The sequence below is a fragment of the Nanorana parkeri genome, unplaced genomic scaffold (genome assembly GCF_000935625.1).
Source record: "Nanorana parkeri isolate BGI_ZX_2015 unplaced genomic scaffold, ASM93562v1 scaffold758, whole genome shotgun sequence".
Classification (NCBI taxonomy): domain Eukaryota; kingdom Metazoa; phylum Chordata; class Amphibia; order Anura; family Dicroglossidae; genus Nanorana; species Nanorana parkeri.
The window spans coordinates 121,013-140,563 of record NW_017307026.1 but is presented as its reverse complement, the minus strand read 5'-3'; the positions used below and the strand labels follow the sequence as shown (position 1 = coordinate 140,563).

Below are 19,551 nucleotides of genomic sequence, written 5' to 3'. Positions count from 1 at the left end.
TATATATATATATCAGTTTATTCCAAACCACATACAGCTGTTTTAGTATTTCTGTCAGTGTAGTGTATGGAAACCACGGCTTTTATGGGGTATAAGGAATTGTATGAAGATGGAGAGAGTTTTCTACACACAGCTGATAACATGTGTCAGTTCATCCACTTGAAGCAAAGGACCTCCGTTTCTCCTTGAACTTTGTACATAAATGACATTTGTTCCATTTAAAAGTTTTCTGCTGGATAGAAGTTAAACTTCACTCTTGTCCTGAGCTATTATCAGGCGCGGTATAGATACTTTATTTTGTACCATTCTGCTTTCTACACTATTTAGCTCTCTAACTAAGGGAAAGTTTTTTTTTATCAGACACTGATTTTCTCTTTTATGTGACCTGTGTCGTTGCTCTCATCTTAAGAGAATTGGATAGTTCTGAGTGTTTTGGGCACCATAATAGCAGGGTACAACAGGGGTGGAGGAGGAAGATGCACTTCTTGCAGACTGCTCCAATTCATAAGTCTTACTTTCGTATACTGAAAGTGGAAACCCTTTTGAGTAGATGGTATTGAGTTTGAGTGCTCAGTGCGAATTGTATACCTATAATTTGTATTTTATTTTTGGGAGGTATTATATTTAAAAAATGCACATTTTGAATAATGTGAACAAAATCTGGTTTTATTTCCAGGGAACCTCAGGGCCTGATCCGACAACAGTGTACGTGGATCTCAAATCCCTTCGGCATGACAGGTATGTAGTTTCATAATAATACACAGTTGTATTGGTGCTTAACAAATGTCAGTCCTGTCCAGGGTAGGTGGGGCCCTTGATTTGTGAGCTGGCTCTGAAAGTTACAGCACTGGATCTGTAAGTGGTCTGAGAGACGATTACGCCACCTGCACAGGTAACCGAGGTCTTACTAGTTCTACTAAGCTCTTATATTGCAAGTCGCTGCCTTATGGCATAGGTCAAAAAAACATCTATTTCTTTCCGGGTATTTTTTGTGTTTTCTTTTCACAAACAGTGGAAGCAAATGTTCTGAACCACCATGTTATTCATCATGTGATCATTTAAATATCAAAGTACCTTCATTTGCTGTGGTTTGCTTTGGGCTCAGAGTTCTTAGGTTACTGCAGTTCCCCCCACAGTAGGATGAGGACATCACCGAATTCCAAGGCATCATTGCTGATACATGCAACTCTGCAGTTTTACTAATTTGGCCAAATACTGATCACAGGCAGCACAGCTTAGTTACCTTTTTGAATTTGTAAACCTGTTGATCAGTGCTGACAAGAAATTATTTTGCTGTTGCATTTGAATTACAAAATTGTTAAACTTTCCCTGGTCCATCTGCTATGGCCAAATTGTTGGGATCACTTTTGTTGCTGTTTTTTATTTCAGTAACACCTTTCTGTGCAAAGTACCTATTTGTCTAGGGCCCCATGTCTGTAACATTTCAGTGAAATTGTTTCATTACATCCGTTTATTAACTGTAAAAAGTACCTGTTGATCGTGAGAGAAATCTTGCAGCTTCCTGTGCTCTCTGCCTCTGTTGAGGTTTATTTCTGACATTGTTCCCACTCCCCTCTATGTTATGGAGAAGGGTAGGTGTTCTCTATTCTTGTCTTGGGGTGAAAGTGCTGCTCTTCCATAGATATGGTACAAGAAGGGAGCATTGTCACCCTATGACAGGAAGTGTGTTATTGGCAGAATGAAGCAAGGAAACCACAACTAATGCACTCCCCACATCTAAGGACTAGTAAGGTGCAATATGTTACATTTTTGTTCTTGGATTTAGATACACTTACAAAAATGGATAATGAGAATAAAATATGTCTACTTGGCTGGACGTGGTAGATATCAGTTGGTACCTTCAGAACCATTAAAAAGAAATATGTAGCTGGCTATTGTGTATATAGTTTGTAAATCTAAATTGTATTTCTAGTTCCAAGCTAAAATCTGAAGAATCGAACATACATATGCCTACTAAATAAAATGTGTCAAATCAGCGCTCAGCCTACAAGTTATATATACACGTAGAGAAGACACTTCTACATTTCATTATAACCGGCAGGCTGAGCGCTGATTTGACACATTTTATTTAGTGTGCATATGTATGTTCGATTCTTTAGATTTTAGCTTCCGGCTATAAATGAAATGTAGTTACTTTAATAAGTAGGATATTGGTTTGTGTTGTAATCAGCGGGAACTGAAAACGGGAGTTTTACATATTCTGTATGTCCGTATACAGTATGTAGTGGGGGGTTTGCACAGATAACATTTTCAGTGTCGCTGGAGCTCCATCTTGCTGAAGTTCTTGGTAAAGAAAAATCTCAGCCCTGATTCTGCTCACCTGAAGGATCTGTACTCTACCTGGAGTGGGCTGACATTTCAACACTTTGTCACCATCTAAGATCAAAAGATCTGCGTACTCATTCATGCACTATTCATACATGAGCCAGGAACTGGCAGTGTGCTCATTTCAGAAGCATCTCAAGTGATTCCGACAGTTCTGCTATTTCTGGCTGCCTGACAAGTAAGACGATAAGAATCTGCTGTAATGACCTTCCTACCAAAGGTGCTTTGTTGGAGCTGATGGAGAACAGCAGTTCCCTGGTATTGAGGCCTCTATTTCAAAAGGAAATGTTTATATATATATATATAACTATGTTGGGACATAGGGAAATTATTCAGGGTTGGCTACAATATTAATTCAATACTGCTTATCTTTAGGCTGATAGCTGTGTTTTAGACCCCATTCACACTGAGCTACATAAAAAATAAAAAAAAAGCTGAGCGACATTGAGCTACAGTGCACATTTTGTGGCACTACCTTTTGGCTTCTTTTGGCAGTCTATCAAAGCTTATTGGGGCCAAATCTGCTGGAAAAATAGGTAATGTTCGAGCAACAAGCTACAGGCGACATTGAGCTGTAAGATGTGAACAGCTCCATTGGATTGCATTGTACGAGCTACATTGAGCGGAAATCGTGTGAATGGGGTCTGATAGGTGTCTCAGAGGTGAAGCCTGGTGGGATAATTGACCCCCTGGCTTCTTGTAAGTCTATATCTGGAAACTCCAACAGACATATCTCCATTCAATAACTTTCCATTCAATAATGTTTTACTTTGTTCCTTGTGTGTTCCAGCACTATGTGGAAGTGTCATTACTTTGCCTATTACAGTGGTCCATCATTGAGCTATGACAGGAGGGGTTAGGAGGTGGTTGCAGGTAGGTGCAGGTAGGTGCAGACATGTTTAGGTGTCTGTACTTCATACCTGCAGTAGTATTCCTGCTTACCCTCAGTGACAGAGTATGTTTCAGCTCAGAGTTCTCACCAACAAGTCCATTAGATGTGTAAGAAACAGTACGGTCATTTAGCACTCCAACCTCTTCCTTTTATTTTGGGTGGACTGACACCCTAGGGATCTATTCATACATATTTCCACACAAGATTTATGCAACTTTCACCCACCGTTCACACTTTTTTCTTTTTTTTATGGGACATCTTTACTAAATCCTATGGCAATACCCTTTGATTTATTATTATCAGATAGACCCTAATACCATGTTGGATATCGGGGCGAGTAAAGGCGTGTAGCAGTACAATGTGACAAATGTGTCTCTTGTAAGAATACGACGTCCGCTTTTAAACTATGAAGTTCCCCAAGAACTTGATGCCGTTTACCTGGCATGTGTAAGCCGCGTACATTATACAATACCAATTTCAGTGTTGCCATAGGATTTTATTTGTAAAATATGATACGTGTCCCAACAACTGATGACCTGGACACTTTTTTTTTAATACAATCTAATTAGAAAAATGTGTGAATCATGTGTGAACAGATTGATAAATAAACCTCAAAGTGTCAGACTAATTTAGAGGTGTCCAACTCCAGTCCTCGAGCCACTTACAGGCTGGATTTTGGTATAAACGGAGAGTCATTTTCTGACTTTTTGTGAACTTTACATTACTTCATTTACTTCTGTTTCTAAAGGTGCCCATACACCTTACAATTATCTGCAGATTTTCTGTGGTCAGATGGAAAAAGTGCAACAGATTGGCCCAGGTGGAGATTACTCCATACACACAGTTAAGTGTAGATGGAGGAATCTGTTGCACCTTTTCCAGCTGACCACAGAAAATCTGCAGATAATTGTAGTGTATGGGCAGCTTTAGAAAGATGCAAACAATCTGTGAACATCCTGGCTCCTGACAGCTGGAGTTGAACACGCCTGGTCTAAGGATAGACGTTATTGAGAAGTTCCATAGGGATCTATGGTAGTAGTGTTTAATGTTATTGTTTTCTATGTCATGTGCAAAACCTTTTAGCTTTATGTATTAAGGTCTGATGAACAGTCTGCATCTCTCCTATCCTATCATTGATGGCTGCCCAAAATACATTAAAAGAGAAGTATTGGGAGAGTAAAATATACTCTTCCCAATACTTGTATACAATACACTGCAGTTGTCACACGCTGGCTCTATATACCAAGAGCTGAGTAATAATTTACCAGCTAATCGCTCAGCTCACGGTCTTCTCCATGCAGAAAGCAGTGACTGCCAGTCACTTCCCTGTAGGGATCCCCCCCTCTCTGATCCTCCAGCGTTCATTGGAGGGGCAGGCAGGGGAGGGGGCGGGCACTGCTGGTTCTGGCTCTAGAGAGGCAGAGCTAGCTGTCAATCAGGCAACTGTGTGAATCCCAGCCGTATTGTTGGGGTCCTTCCCAGCTGCAGTGCAGTTCTGGTGCTGTCAGCATATAGCGGGCATTAGTTCACTATATGCAAAAAAAAAGGTTTGGCTTCACTTCCCTTTTAACAAATATGAAATCCCTGTGTATATAGCTTGTTGGCATTCATAACATTTCCCATCACAGAACCAATATACATATTTAATAGGTTTGTTGGCTTTATCTCCCTTGCATGCATTAGTAATGATTTTGCTAAGGGATGTTTCTGGCGTTATTATATTGAAGAAAGTCTAATGACAACAGTACTAGTTCAGTGTTAGGTTGAGTAGCACCAGCAGAGCCATCTTATGCTCTTTTTAGCTGGACTAAAGCACCACTGCTTGGGAAATGTTTTCTTTTGTCTTTGCCCATATACAACTTTCTTTGTGCTCTTCTCTATCCAGGGTACGATTGGTGGAGCGAGGATCTCCTCAGAGTCTGCTGCTTTTGGAATCTGGAAAGGTAAACTTCTCATAGAATAACGCTGAAGATGACCTTGCACAGGCCATTTTCTGTTGTTTGTCCGGTTCAACCAATCTTTACAGATCTGTTTCTTCAATATTTGTATTTCTTTTTATTGGTCCAAGAGACTCTCCCTATCACTGGGCCATGTTATCAAAAATCTTCCTATGTGTATTTAGCTGTTTTTATGCATGTTATTTACTGGTAAACGCCTCCCTTGTGTAGACATCCAAGAAGCCTGAGACGGCTGCTGAGTGCTGCCATATTGGATGTGATCTCAGCAGTACCAGCAGACTCTGAGCTGTCACTCAAGTGACTCTCTCTGTAGCATTATAGAATTCCCCTTTGATCACCCCCAGCTGCTATATATGAAGCCAGGTCTACACGGTTCTGCTAGCTCCATTTGGCCAAGAATTTTCTAAGCGGCTCCTTCGATCAGCTGAAGGAAGGACAGTGTCGGCACCAATTCAGAGTCCTCACATATAATATAGGGTTAGGGGCCCCAGTAGCATCAAAAGGGAGTGCAGCCCACTCTGGGTGACACCATCAACTGACAGTCATTTTGGTGTCACTCCCTCCGAAAAGTCAGGCACTCTGTCATGGACTGAGAGCCCGACAGCTGCACGAAAGAGGTGGGGACCCGGCAGCATATCTTATCCCACCAGATGAACGTCCCCTCCTCTCTTTGCTGGCGTCCATAACAAAGATGGCCACCGGCAGTGAAGTGCACATGACAACATTATACGCATTCGTAATGATGTCGTGTATATGTTATGATGTGCGCATCAGGTGACACCCAGCAGCCGCACTAGGTAACACCCAGCCTGGTGAGGGCCCCCCCCGGAATAGGCTAATAACAATGGCTAAGATGGAGAATAGGCTTGAAGGTACACAGTCATATATTACCAGGCATGTTATCCAAACTGTTTATCAGGAGAGTACCACTGTGCTATATACAATGTCACCATTCAATAATCCTGCATTACATGGAACTTTTTTAACCCTGTTTTAACTCTGTGTTGTCCAAGTAGTAATACAGGATTTTTTAATCTCATATTCCTGTTTGCAATACCTATATGTATATCAAAAATGAACATTCATGTAGCTCGTACAGCTTGTGAATATCACCCCCATGCGCTGTGGTCATTATTGAACAGCTTTCTATTAGGCTAATATAACCTGCCAGGTGTATAAGTATTATATTAAGTTTCTACGTGTATTGGTCAGATCTTTATTTATTGCAATTCAGAACTGCAAATCCATGAACAGTAAAACCAAAATAGTATATTTATTATATCTGAAATGAATGAAACATATTTCTCTCTAAATTTCCTGCCAGATTTTGCCTGGTGTCACAGTGATAATTGTAAACCCAGAGACCAAAGGGCCCCTTGGAGATTCTCATCTTGGTGAGGTTAGTGCACTCCTTTTTGTCTTCCTGTTTATACCGTTTTATCATTCAGATGGTCTTATTTAAAGCTGTAGTACATTATAAGTTAATGATTTAATGGTCATTTAATACATAAGGCATATATAGTCTTTACTCACCCGAAACGTAGCTCTCAGCGTATTGAAATCCTTCTAAAAAAGGGTGAAAGACTTTGAGGAGTGGAAGTTGGGACCAAAATTAAAAAGTCTATGAGAAAGACTGACCTAAACTTGCATTCTTCATGGGCCATACTTCATTACCAACAAATGCATCAGACGGCCCGAAATAAGAGCAGTCTGATGGATTATTTTTTTTTTTTGGTATTTAAAATGAGCCAATTCATGTAAGCAAAACAAATGGCAAACGCACTCATCAACTCGTCACCAGCTGTACAGCAAGGTGCACACGGAAGGGCTTTATACAGTACAACAGCAAAAAGTTTCCCAGCACACTCACCAGCCAGCATGCAAAAAAACTTGTCTCACCGCTAAGGTTAAAAACAGAGGTTTAGATACACGTCTTCTGCAGAAAATGTGAAAGCCGCACAGCCGCGCCAAGGCACCTCTATGTAGTGTGGTCCTAACTGTAAGGCCTGGTTCACACCTGGGCGTTTTACAGCGCGTTCCTGCGCGCTGTAAAACGCTCAACATGTGAAAACCAATGATTGCTTATGGGCATGGTTCCCACCTGGGCGTTTTACAGCGCGTAGGAACGCCCAAAGAAGTACGGGAGCTTCTTTGGGGCGTATTTGCCGCGCGTATTCATTAGGATACACCCGAATAGCCGGCGGAAACGCGCGTTTGTTGCACGTTTCTTTTACCGCAAATTGCGGTAAAAACTTGCATATTACGTACGCCTAGGTGTGAACCCAGCCTAAACTATGAGAGTCTCCATCTTGGAGCAGAAGATTAAATTGGGTGCAGGTTTGTCAGAAGATTAAAGGCACAGGGACGCACAAGGGACCCCGCACATCACAACGGCAGCTGAGACCCCCCCATGCGTCACTGCACCAAATGAATTCATGTAAGAACACTGATATGCCTTTACTTATGTTGTAATGCTTGTGTTATTTCATCGATATGTTTTACCTCTCTGGTTGCCCTCTTACTGTAGCCTTTTCCAGCCTGCTAATTCCATGTCTGTATTCTGCAGATCTGGGTGAACAGCCCTCACACAGCCAGCGGGTATTACACCATCTATGACAGCGAGAGTCTGCAGGCTGACCATTTTAACACCAGGCTGAGCTTTGGGGACACGCACACACTTTGGGCAAGAACTGGTTATCTGGGCTTCGTCCGCAGAACAGAGCTGACAGATGCAAGTGGAGGTATTTTAGTTTTGGTGTTTACATTTTGCTCACAGATCGCTTTGCAGTGTACATAGAATTATTATTAGTTTTCATTCATTTTTCTTACAATGGGGCTTTTCTCATTTTGGAGAAGCCAGTGTCCTAAACTAATGCCGATAATTGAGGCTTGTGGGATATGTGGTAATTCCTAATTATACAGGCAGGACTCCGACTATGCAAATGTCATGTTGAGAGTCTGTCAGTATAGATATAGAGGAGCTGCCAAATCTCTGCCATCTCCAGGGTTGTCATGCTAATCCTTCACTAACTGCTGAATCACCAACTTTGAACAAGCATGTGCATTTCAAGTGTCCTGACATTTTAAGGAAACCTCACACAATATAAACATGATGAATGCCATTGCTTACTTATCTAGACAACTAGCATTTTCATTAGCAGGGTCTGCAGTGACTACCCCCAAATTTTGTTCCTAGATGGCTCGCTTGTTAGAGATCAGTGACTAAGTAGCAAAGCAAGGATAAGGGTGACAACCCAAAAGCATGGCAAGTCAGTAATAGCAACTGTCATATTTATTTCCATTTAAAGGCCAGGGTTATGTACAGTGTATATACTGTAAATATATTAGTATGTATATATTTGTTATGTAAAATGTATATTCTAATGAGAAGGAATATTCCAACTTTAAGTACAATTATACTGTTTGTTTTTTATCCTGAATGAAATTTTGCTGTTAAAATGTTCTCAGCATGTTTCTTGCTTGCCTTTCCCCAGAACGGCATGATGCCTTGTTTGTTGTTGGAGCACTGGATGAAACACTGGAGTTAAGGGGACTGCGCTACCATCCTATCGATATTGAGACCTCTGTGTCACGCACACATCGAAGCATTGCAGAATGGTGTGTATGCTAGTCTAGAGTATCTGAAGCCATTCCCATCACTGCGCTTCAATTGTCTGTATTGCCCTACAGTTACCCCTCACCCTCAGGTTCACACTGGAAAATTATATCATAATAATTGGAATCTTAAAACATAATTGGCGCTTGTGGAATAATGAAGGCAATTCATATTACCGAAACATTAGGCTCAGCTTTGTTTTTATTCCTTTGGATTATGGCTGTAAGCCGCCTTTCTGCTTGGGATGGAACTACCACAATAGCTTACGGAGCTGCTGTGTAGCCTGTGGACCTAGGGAGGTGGGTGGCAGAATTCTTCAATGCCTTTCTCTCCTTAGCTGCTCAATCGGAGTGGAAGAAATGTACCCATCATTTGGACTCTGGGCTTATGCTGGCCATACATGTTACAATCTTCATTGTACAATCTCAGTGCATTCGTTAGATTCGCCAAGATTATCTCATTTCTGTCCAGTCAGGTAGGCCATCGCACTGTATAGCTGTTGGTAGATGTAAAGGAGATTGTATAATCAGATTGTATCTTGTGCGGCCAGCTTTTTGTCCTGGGCAAAGTGAATCCCCATCCTACAGTCCATGCATCCTTATGGGGCAATTTAATTTTTGCTTCACCACAACTAGATAACCAAGAACACCAATTACATTCTTTAGCTGTCCCATGACCAACAAAGGTGATCCTCCTTCACTGACTACAAATGTAAGGGGGCTTTTTTCTCCACTGAATACTCATGTTAGGAGCCATATGTTCTCTCACATAATATTAATGTAAAGGGGCATTTCTTCTCCACTGATCAACAATATAAGGGGGTATTTACACTGACCACCATTGCATATGGGCCACATCATTGACCACCACTGTAAATGGGCCACCTCATTGACCACAACTGTAAATGGGCCACCTCATTGACCACCACTGTAAATGGGCCACCTCATTGACCACCACTGTAAATGGGCCACCTCTCTGACCACCATTGTAAATGGGCCACCTCACTGACCTCCATTGTAAATGGGGCACCTCACTGACCTCCATTGTCAATGGGGCACCTCACTGACCTCCATTGTCAATGGGGCACCTCACTGACCTCCATTGTCAATGGGGCACCTCACTGACCTCCATTGTCAATGGGGCACCTCACTGACCGCCATTGTGAATGGGACCCTCACTGACCACTATTGTAAATGGGCACCTCACTGACCACTAGTGTAATGGGGGCTTTTCTCCACTAATCATCATGTAATGGGACCCTGTTCCATTGACCACTATTGTAAGTGGATCCATTTACACTAACTACCAATGTAAGGGAGTCCTTCTCCACTGACCACCCCATGTAAGGGGGTCTTTTAAGGTGCCTATTATTACAGGTGCAGAGTGCTAAGTGCCATTGTGCCAGTGGAGCCCCATCAAAGTTTGATAATGGGGCTTTGTGAATTCTAGTTGCGCCACTGTTCATGCTTCTATTAATCACAGAAGAATGTTTTCTCTCAGGTGCGCTTTCTGTTTTATAACAGGGCTTTCTTTTCATGTGTCTTGCTTCTGTCCCTCTTCTGTTCACCTTTCATTTCTTTATAAGTAAGCAATACTCTTATAGCTGTTATTGGGAAAGCTGTACTATCCGCAGCGATGGAGGGAACTGATAGATGGGCATACTGTACAATACTTGTATTACTACATTGAAATATAACACTAATGAAACCATGCTTAATAACATTTAACCCCTTGCATTCCCCTCCTCAGTGCCGTGTTCACATGGACCAACCTTCTGGTGGTGGTAGTGGAGCTGTGCGGTTCTGAGCAAGAGGCTTTGGATCTGGTTCCTCTAGTGACCAACGTTGTGCTGGAAGAACATTACCTGATCGTAGGTGTGGTCGTGGTGGTGGACCCAGGAGTCATTCCTATCAATTCCAGGGGAGAGAAACAACGGATGCACCTAAGGGACAGTTTCTTAGCTGATCAGCTAGATCCGATCTATGTTGCATACAACATGTAAAAAGACTTTAACTACTGGAAGAAAAAATAATGCCAGGTTATTATTTTTGTTAAGACTTCACAATGCTTGACGATAGTTTGATAATGTGTAATATCTTTTTAGCATAACCTCTAGTACATCATGGTCTGTCTGTATTATTTTATGAAAGGGAACACTGTGCTAAAGTAGTATTACAAGCAGATCACTGGACTTCAATATCTAAACTGCAGAACTACCGGTATGGGCAGAGTGGGCCATGCACCCCCACCTCTCCCTCGAGAGCATGCCGCCATGTACACGACTTTAATGTGGATCTGCAGTGGAGATTTTATTTAATTCCAGAAGGGTTTAATTTTCTTAAATCCTTCATATTAGGAGCTGTAACTTGTTTTGTCTTAAATTAACAATAGGTAGTGATTAGCTTCTTCATAATGGTGCCATGAGTGTCCTCCTCCAGCGCAGCAGAGCTTGCATTCTGTTTAACCATGCAACTGCTTAGTGAGGGGGGAGTTGTTCAGTTTAGAAAAGGACATTGACTCAAATTCTGACTTTTTTCATTTAGATAGGTCTTAAATGTAAAATATTCTGACTATATTTTAAATATGTAAATATTAATATAACATTATCAACATTCAAATCCACTTGTGGTAAATATGGAGTTGATGTTGAATTGTTTTATGGCAGTCGAAGGGTTTAGTGCTTTTACAAGTTTTTAGTATATTGAGTGCAAAGGCATGCAACCTATGACTCTCCAGTTGTATGAGCTCTGCTGTTCCTAGCTGGCCCTGGCCTGGCAGAGCATGCTGGGAACTGTAGATCCAAGATAGCTAGGAGCGTTGTTCTTTTCCTGCAGCTATGTGCACACCGCAGTCTTGTCGCCTATCTCTTCTTTATTTCGTTTTTGGGGGAAACCTTCTAAATAATGCAGTGTATAGACCTGTACAGCATAGCACATCAAGTCAGCAATGACCGTTTGGAAATGTTGTCAGTTGCAGGAAGGGCTGATGTATCAGAGTGACTCTGGGCTTGTTTGGTTCCATGCAGGTTGCTTAGTTTTATATAGTAGAACATGGAAACACAAAAGCTGAATGCCTAACACTGTAGCTTGTTTGTGCTGGAGTTTTGGGTTCAATTTCCACCCAGGATGCTTATTGCATGAAGTTTTTATGGTTTCCCCAATGTTTGCATGGATTTCCCCCACAATAGAAAAACTGTTTTCTAAAGTGTGTATGTTTGTGTGTCTGATAGTAGTAGGGACAGTCAATTGTAGGCTCCTCAGGGACATGATGTGACTGCTTCTATGTGCCCTATAAAATGCCACATCCTATGTACCATATATGAATCATGGTGACAGGCAGCCAAATCTATTTCAGTCTATAAGTACGGCACACTCATATCTCATTACAGAGTCATTGTCGGTGGCAGTACATATAGGTTACTGATATACAATATTATTGTGAGCTAAGATGCTGTTACTGCTTTCTGACACCCTTCCCCCCAGAAGCTGGAAGTCATTACTACAAAGGGAACATATATTTTCTAGTCATTTGCTACACAGTAATGCCAAAAACGGAGTATAGATGAGATGAGAGATAAGATGGCCGTGTGCACAAGTCCTAAGATGTTAGATGATGCAAGTAGTAGAATAATACCAAACCACACAAAAGTATTTTGATGCCTACTAATATATGTTGTTTAATATATGCTGAATGTTGCAAACAGTTTGTCTTTTGGTAACCTTGCTAACTCCTCAACCGTATTGCCAGCAGGTGAAAAATATATATATATATATGCACTTTCTCTTTTACTGCCTTCTGTTCCATTGCGGTAAGAGAGCGAGAGTCCCTCTGCAATGGGCGAATGATGTCTATTTTGATTCACATTGTTAAACCTCATGACAAGCATTCAATAATTCTTCTAACATACCTGCATATGCAAAGGCCGAGATCAGTAACTCTCATCTACACACACCGCTCCGAAGGAAAGCCTCAGTGTTAAAATATCATATGGATATCTGAAGATCAGGAAATGTTTGTCGCTGTGATTGTACATTATGCTGTGCTAGATGAAGAGCATTTAAAATCTGCTGGCCCATAGGAGTAGAACGTTTTCCCCTGCGGTTATTGCAGCTTGTCGCTTCTATTGTCAGCAGTCACTCGTGGACCAAAATGTATTCATTAAATTTGCCAGTATCCAAAGCTCTGTGGTTAGAAGTGCGTTCACGTGGTTCCGAGCCAGATCACTTAGAAGCAAAACAGATGTATCAAATCTAGCACTATGCTGCATGCAGCCATATTGACAGAACTTTGGAATGTCTTAAGAATTTTTTCTTTGCACATTTTGGTAAGGCATCTATCATGTGCGCTCATAATACATACCATCTCATTCATGAAATATATTCGTAAGCCAGAACCAATCGCTGCCACACATATCGGAGACATTCTGGGACTCTGATGATGTAGTAGGACATAACCACTAGGGATGTGCTTGCTTTATATGGATTGGGATGGGGCCAAATTAGTACAACAAATTGGAATTTTGCCAAGTATCCATTACAGTCCTTACTATTGGTTATTGCCAAGTATCCATTACAGTCCTTACTATTGGTTATTGCCAAGTATCCATTACAGTCCTTACTATTGGTTATTGGCAAGTATCCATTACAGTCCTTACTATTGGTTATAATCACCTATAAATTGTTTAATATTTTCTAAATTATTTAACGTGTTGTCTGTAGCCTTTCCTTAAATTCTACATTCACAAAAAAGGTTCCTTCAACACTGTCCTCCTTCAGTTATCAGTATAGAAAAAATTCTGGTACTTAGCCAAGTGCTGGCCGATCAAATACTCCAGACTGCAGAACTACTATAAAAATGTAGTTATCTGTCATATTTGTGTCCTTACCACCTCTGTCTGTCCATAGCTGCATTGATTTCTCCAGGCTGTCTAACAGGCCAGGGTTATGCTCTCTAAAAGCTCAGTTATTCCGTTTACAATTGACACAAATTTCGATTTTTGTTCTTTTAATTTAAACTGGCCGTTAATTAAAAATATTTTGCCTACGTTTTAAATATTAAAATAACATCATCAACAATCAAATCCACTTCTGGTAAACATGGAGTTGATGTTGAATTGTTGTATGCAGTTGCAGTGGGAAGTTTTTTGTATATGGAGTACAAAGGAATGGAACCTTTGTAAGAGCATTGCAATTCCCAGCAGGCCCTGAGCTGGCAGTGCATGCTGGGAACTGTAGATCAAAGACCGCAAGGAGGGTTATAATTTCTCCACAGCTATGACAGGCTGGGATTATACTGTCTGAAAATTCTAGTATTTGCTAAATTAAATGCCCATCACAGGGAGCCAATAGTAGTGATATATTATTATTATCACCATACCACTTGTTATGTGCTCATCTCCATCCATTCCCCCTTTTACAGGGTCTAAAATGGGAAACACTTATTCACATGTCCATACATGTTTGCAGGGAGAGATATGCTGTCTATCACCTGCCCACTACAAGAGCCATTTGCTTCTAAAATGGCTTCATAACCACAATGTTATTTCCAAATACAAACTCCAATCATGTCAGGGAAATCAATACTTCCAGCACATGGCTTCCCTATGCTCACAAATGGCAGGTACATGTGCACAACCTTTTTATTAAAGGATGTCTTCAGTTTGAAAGCATGTGAAGTTTGGCAAACATTAACAGGGCGATTCACAAAAGGGTGAAGGGTTTGGAGAAGGCAGGAGAAGTGAGCAATGTAGGACAATCTAGAACTGGAAAGTGAGCTCAATTGGAGAATTATTCCAAATCAGCTATGTTCCCTTCTCCGGCCTTCTCCAAACTCTTCACTCTTTTGTGAATAGCCCTGTAAGAAGATCGTCACCGCACACGTGCTGGTTTAGGACCTGGGAGCATATAGTGACATTGGCCTTGGCTGCCTGGTGAGGTCTGTGATGTGCAGGCTGATAGAGAGGGAGGTGCAGCCCTTCTTAGACCTCACATCTTCTCATACCAAGTGCGTGCTACAGAAGAGAATGTTGGAGGACACCAGACTCAGTTCTTGGCTGCCTATGCCCAGTGTGTCACAAAAGTAACTTCTGAGGAATGTGCTGAAAATGATCCTAATGATCTACTACACACTTCATGTGGCTAAATGACGAAGATTTGTCTTATTACTGCAGCTACCTTTACAATGTAGTTCCATGAATAACCGGCTTGAACTGTGCTATCAGTTGGTATGTTGTAGAGGGGAATGGGACATGAGGGTGTCAGATACTAGAATGCATATTACATGATATTCTATGATGAGGAAAAATGTAAAAAACAAATTGGCTATATTTTGTGATTTCTTCAGCGTATTTATAACAGTATCCCACTTTAATAATGTAATAATTAGACCAGACTTCTAGATCTCCAGGTCTTCCAAGATGGACGATTAGTCCTTGGTATCATGCGTTAAATGTATACAGAGATTGATTCACTATAGATTCAGATTTATTTTTGCAAAACCGTTTTTTACACCCATTTGACACATCTAGCTTTGTTATTCTCTTACATACATTGGGGCTCCAGTACTGGATTAGCTATTTTATCTCATAACAAAAAAACCCTAAAATGTTACATTCACAAACATAAATAACACTTAGTGATGGTCACATAACCTTTGAAATCCTTATTTTCTTGATTAGCATTATTTTATCTATTTCTATACTAGCTCCAGCGGCCCCTTTCCTGCTCTTCCCAATAGACACCTCATTGATTTGTAAAGCTATTGCCAGCCTGTAGCTAGCAATAATTCTATGTGGTAATTATAAATGTACTTTTACAATCCATATACCTCACAAATGAATAAGAATAACCTGCATGTGGTAACGTTAGCTGATCCATGCGGCAATGACCTTTTGTGAATTGGAAAAACAAAGTAATACAATACCATGGGTTGTGTGTTTGTGAATTGAACCTATTGCAGTATGAATGCAGTGTACAAGGGGCTATTGCATTGTGGCTGTGAGTGATTCCCGGGGTGTGTTACAGTGGAGTCTCTCTGCTAGAATTCTGGTGTCCAGAACAGAATTATATATGATAATGTTTTTATCTGCACAGTATAAGGGTTGAATGTATTTTACAATCTCAAGAACTGCTCAAAGTATATCTGTGTCCAGCTATGGACATTCAAATATATATATTCTTAACAAACCATAAATAAGCATCTGTAGCTGTGGCCCTTGTGGAGTCATTTATCCTCAAATTTAAAATGTGCTGCTGAAGCGTCTTAGCTTTACTTTCACTTGTAGCTCAGTTGCCCCTGCCAGCAGTGACTTGGCAGCCTGCCAGTCTTCTAATCTCTAATGTAAGCACAGCGGGAGCACAAGAAATAGGGGAGAAGAAAAAGTGCTGAGACCTGACTTGAAGAACATCACTGCTTCTAATGGGAAGTTTGAAGATGAATTACTCCACAGTGGCTGTAACTTCAGAGGTCAGTGAGGGTTTTCCAAAGCTCATTTACTTGCTAGCTAAGAATACCTATCTGTTTGAATGTCCAAAGGCTGGCCATTGTATTATTTTGAAGTGGAATGGTTTGCACAAGCCCAAAGGCATAGATTTTTTTCAATTAAATGAAATATTTTTGGGGCAAAATGTCATTATTCACCTGGTAAAGTCACCTTCAGTTTTATACAGTGGAGCCAATTCATAAAGAATGGAGGAACAAAAGAGCTATTCAAATATTGGTACTCGATACCGAAAAAAACGGTATCGGTGCATCCCTACTTTAAAGAATAGATTGTTTCAGAGAAGCCCCACAGTTTGGCCTCTAGCTTTGTATAGATATATGAGAAATGCCAGTTACAGGCACAGTGAAGGAATCCTGTCTCCAAATGAAGTACTGTTGCCTTGGTTGCAGGAAAGTCATGATTGGCTGCAGATTTCAATGGGAGATACCTTTTATTTTTCTATCACGCTTACTTTTAGCAAATATGCCAAAAGATATGCCAATTGCCAAGATATGCCAATACTCTTGATATTCACTAATACTGACAGTAGATGTTTCCAAATTCAGCAATAATTTTGTAGTTAAAGGTAATTATTTTAATGCAGATTTCACAACCTAACAAATGGCAGTGTAGGACTGTAAGTACTTGTATGGTGCAGAAGATATCTGCATTCTCCTCTTTCCTTACATCCCAGAATTTCTGACATAAGTCAGTGCGCGGCCATGTGAAAACCTACAGACGAGGATGGCCCATGTACATTAATGTCACCTGAAATTAATGGATCAGTTCAATGCCATTACAGATAATATCTGGGTTCTGTTCTTCTTTTTACACCAACAGTTTATAATGTCTCCATCTATGTATTCATCTACATAGTGCTAATGACTATATTAACACCTAGTGACCAGTGACGTCCATAGTACATCACTGCCACCGGGCCCGTTCAAACAGACTGCCAGCAGCTAAAGACGCCGGGACTCTGGTTACAATTGTAAAGCCGACTGTCCACTTTACAATAGAAGCAATCGGACGACTCAGCTCCAACCCCCCCCCCCGACACCGCTGCCGCTCGTACAGGCCCGGGACCAGCTTCTCTGGTGTCGGGGAGGAGATGGCCGAGCCTATGTTCGGCAATCCCCTAGGATCGGGAGCGATGCAGATTACATCACTTCCTGTCCCATAGCTGTCAGTTCTGGGCCCCTGAAGCCCAATAATAAGCTATTGAAGTGTGATCTGCACTTCAATAGCTTATTTCTAGTGTAGTGACACTAGTGGACTTTTGGACCCCCAGCATCACCTTAAAGAGGACCTGTCGCCACCAATCTGCTATGTAAGCCCCCCTATGTGATAGCAATTAAAGTAAACTAAAAAAATAACCGTTTTTAATATTAAATTAAATGTAAAAATAATTTGTAAACATTTTTAGGTCCCCCGCCCCCGTGAGCACACGCATCGTCACGTAAACACACGTCGGGGCGCCTTCGTATGAAAATGGCAATCGCGCTACACATTTTGGGTATCGCCGCGCACGCCGGAGTGAGAACAATAATTCTATGGCCAATGTTTCTGCGTATCTCTAAACTGATGACCTGTGGGGGCTTTTAAAGCATCATCTATGGACTTTTTGGGGTACTGAATTTTTACGCAGTTTCAAGGACACACACAATTTGTAACCTGGGCATGTTGGGTATCTATTTACTCGTTGTAACTTTATCTTTTATATTTTATTAAAAAAATGGGTATTTAATTATGGTTTGGGCATTTAAGGGCAATTTCTCAGTAAATGTTGGGGTTTGGTAATAGGTTGCTCTAATATCGTGCAACATAAAAATTTGCAGCTGCCATTATTTTATTCTACAGGGTCTTGGCTTTCAGAAAATATAGAATGTGGGGGGGTTTGAAGTAATTTTCAGGCCTAAAATATGGATTTTATCATGGGTACAAAAACCCCAAAAAAGGCCTCGGTCACTAAGGGTTTAATAAAGTACATCCTGAGACGTCGCATCAGTGGGCAAAGCATGCTGGGACTCTCAGCAAGCTGCACAATTGTGCATTTGTAAAACCTATAAAATATGAAAACACGGCAATTACAGTACAGTATCCCTTAGTGAAGCCGGGTCATTACACATCATTACAGTATAGTATCCCTTAGTGAAACTGGAACAATTACCGTATTTTGCGCTCTGTAAGGCGCTCCGGACCATAGGACGTTCTGCGCCTGCTCTAGGGCCTCTATGGTGAGCTCCTATGCCGTGGTCACGGGTCCCCCAGAGGGGCGGACGGCGGACACTATCGCCCTGCCACTCGATTTAATACAAGTAATCTAATTAGATCGCTTGTATTAAACGAGCAGCGTCTCCCACTGTACATTTAGCTCTGCTTGTCAGGAGCAGGGCTGAATGTACAAAAAAACGACTCGCCCGGCACCCAAAACTGAATGTCCCGAGGGATTCGTTCCATAAGACGCACGCACATTTTCCCCCTCCTTTTGGGGGAAAAAAAGTGCGTCTTATGGAGCGAAAAATACGGTATACAACCGAACCCAATAGATAACAAGATGTTTAAAAAATACAAAGTGGCGGAATGACCGGGTCTCCAGCCTATGTGAGTTTTACAAATGAAGTCCATTGCCATCCCAACCTCGGAACAAAGCAGTTTTTTAGCCCACATGATAGAACACTGAACCCAAAGTGGTGGTTGGTTTTGTCTTAACACATTTTTTTGTTTCATGTAATTTTGTACAGTGTTTGTTTTTCTTTCTTTTCTATTTATTTGTTATTAAATACCATAGAAATAAAGCAACAAGCTCTTCCTTCACTGTAAAACAAAGAATACTGAAAGGTGAAACAGTTTTGATATTTTTTACACTTGTTTTTGTTTTGCGCTTTATTTATCATTGCCATTGCCATATATTGTGTACTTCATCAAGTTATACAACTGCGCACAAAATGATAGTAACAATGTGATCTGTTTGTATATGGGGCATACATGAAGCATACATTCTGGAGTAGAATATCCACAACAATTAGGGTACAAAGGATCTGGGCTTTTAGCTTGTTAGCTCACTTTTCGGGCCGCCAAATCAAAGGCCAGAAAGTGGAGGAACGGAATGGTTGATCAGGAGGGTTGACTAGATCAAAGGGCACCTGTCACTGTGAAATTCAGGCCGATGCACATGTGGCCTCCACTTAAATGATACTTAAAGTGTATTTCCCCTTTGCTGTCAAATTTGAGAAAACACCTCTGTAAGGTTTGTTAT

At 41.1% G+C, this 19,551-nt stretch overlaps 1 protein-coding gene across 1 annotated transcript in view; it reads left to right on the top strand.

Moving 5' to 3' along the window:
* The window catches only part of DIP2B (disco interacting protein 2 homolog B), a 181,664-nt gene extending 169,973 nt beyond the window's left edge, over window positions 1–11,691 (top strand). The window contains exons 33-38 of the mRNA XM_018564543.1: window positions 677–738; window positions 5,124–5,181; window positions 6,521–6,595; window positions 7,763–7,937; window positions 8,691–8,814; window positions 10,562–11,691. Coding sequence (XP_018420045.1) covers window positions 677–738; window positions 5,124–5,181; window positions 6,521–6,595; window positions 7,763–7,937; window positions 8,691–8,814; window positions 10,562–10,814 — 747 coding nt within the window. The 3' untranslated portion in view covers window positions 10,815–11,691. The remainder of the gene's footprint in view (window positions 1–676; window positions 739–5,123; window positions 5,182–6,520; window positions 6,596–7,762; window positions 7,938–8,690; window positions 8,815–10,561) is intronic.
* Window positions 11,692–19,551: the final 7,860 nt, after the last annotated feature.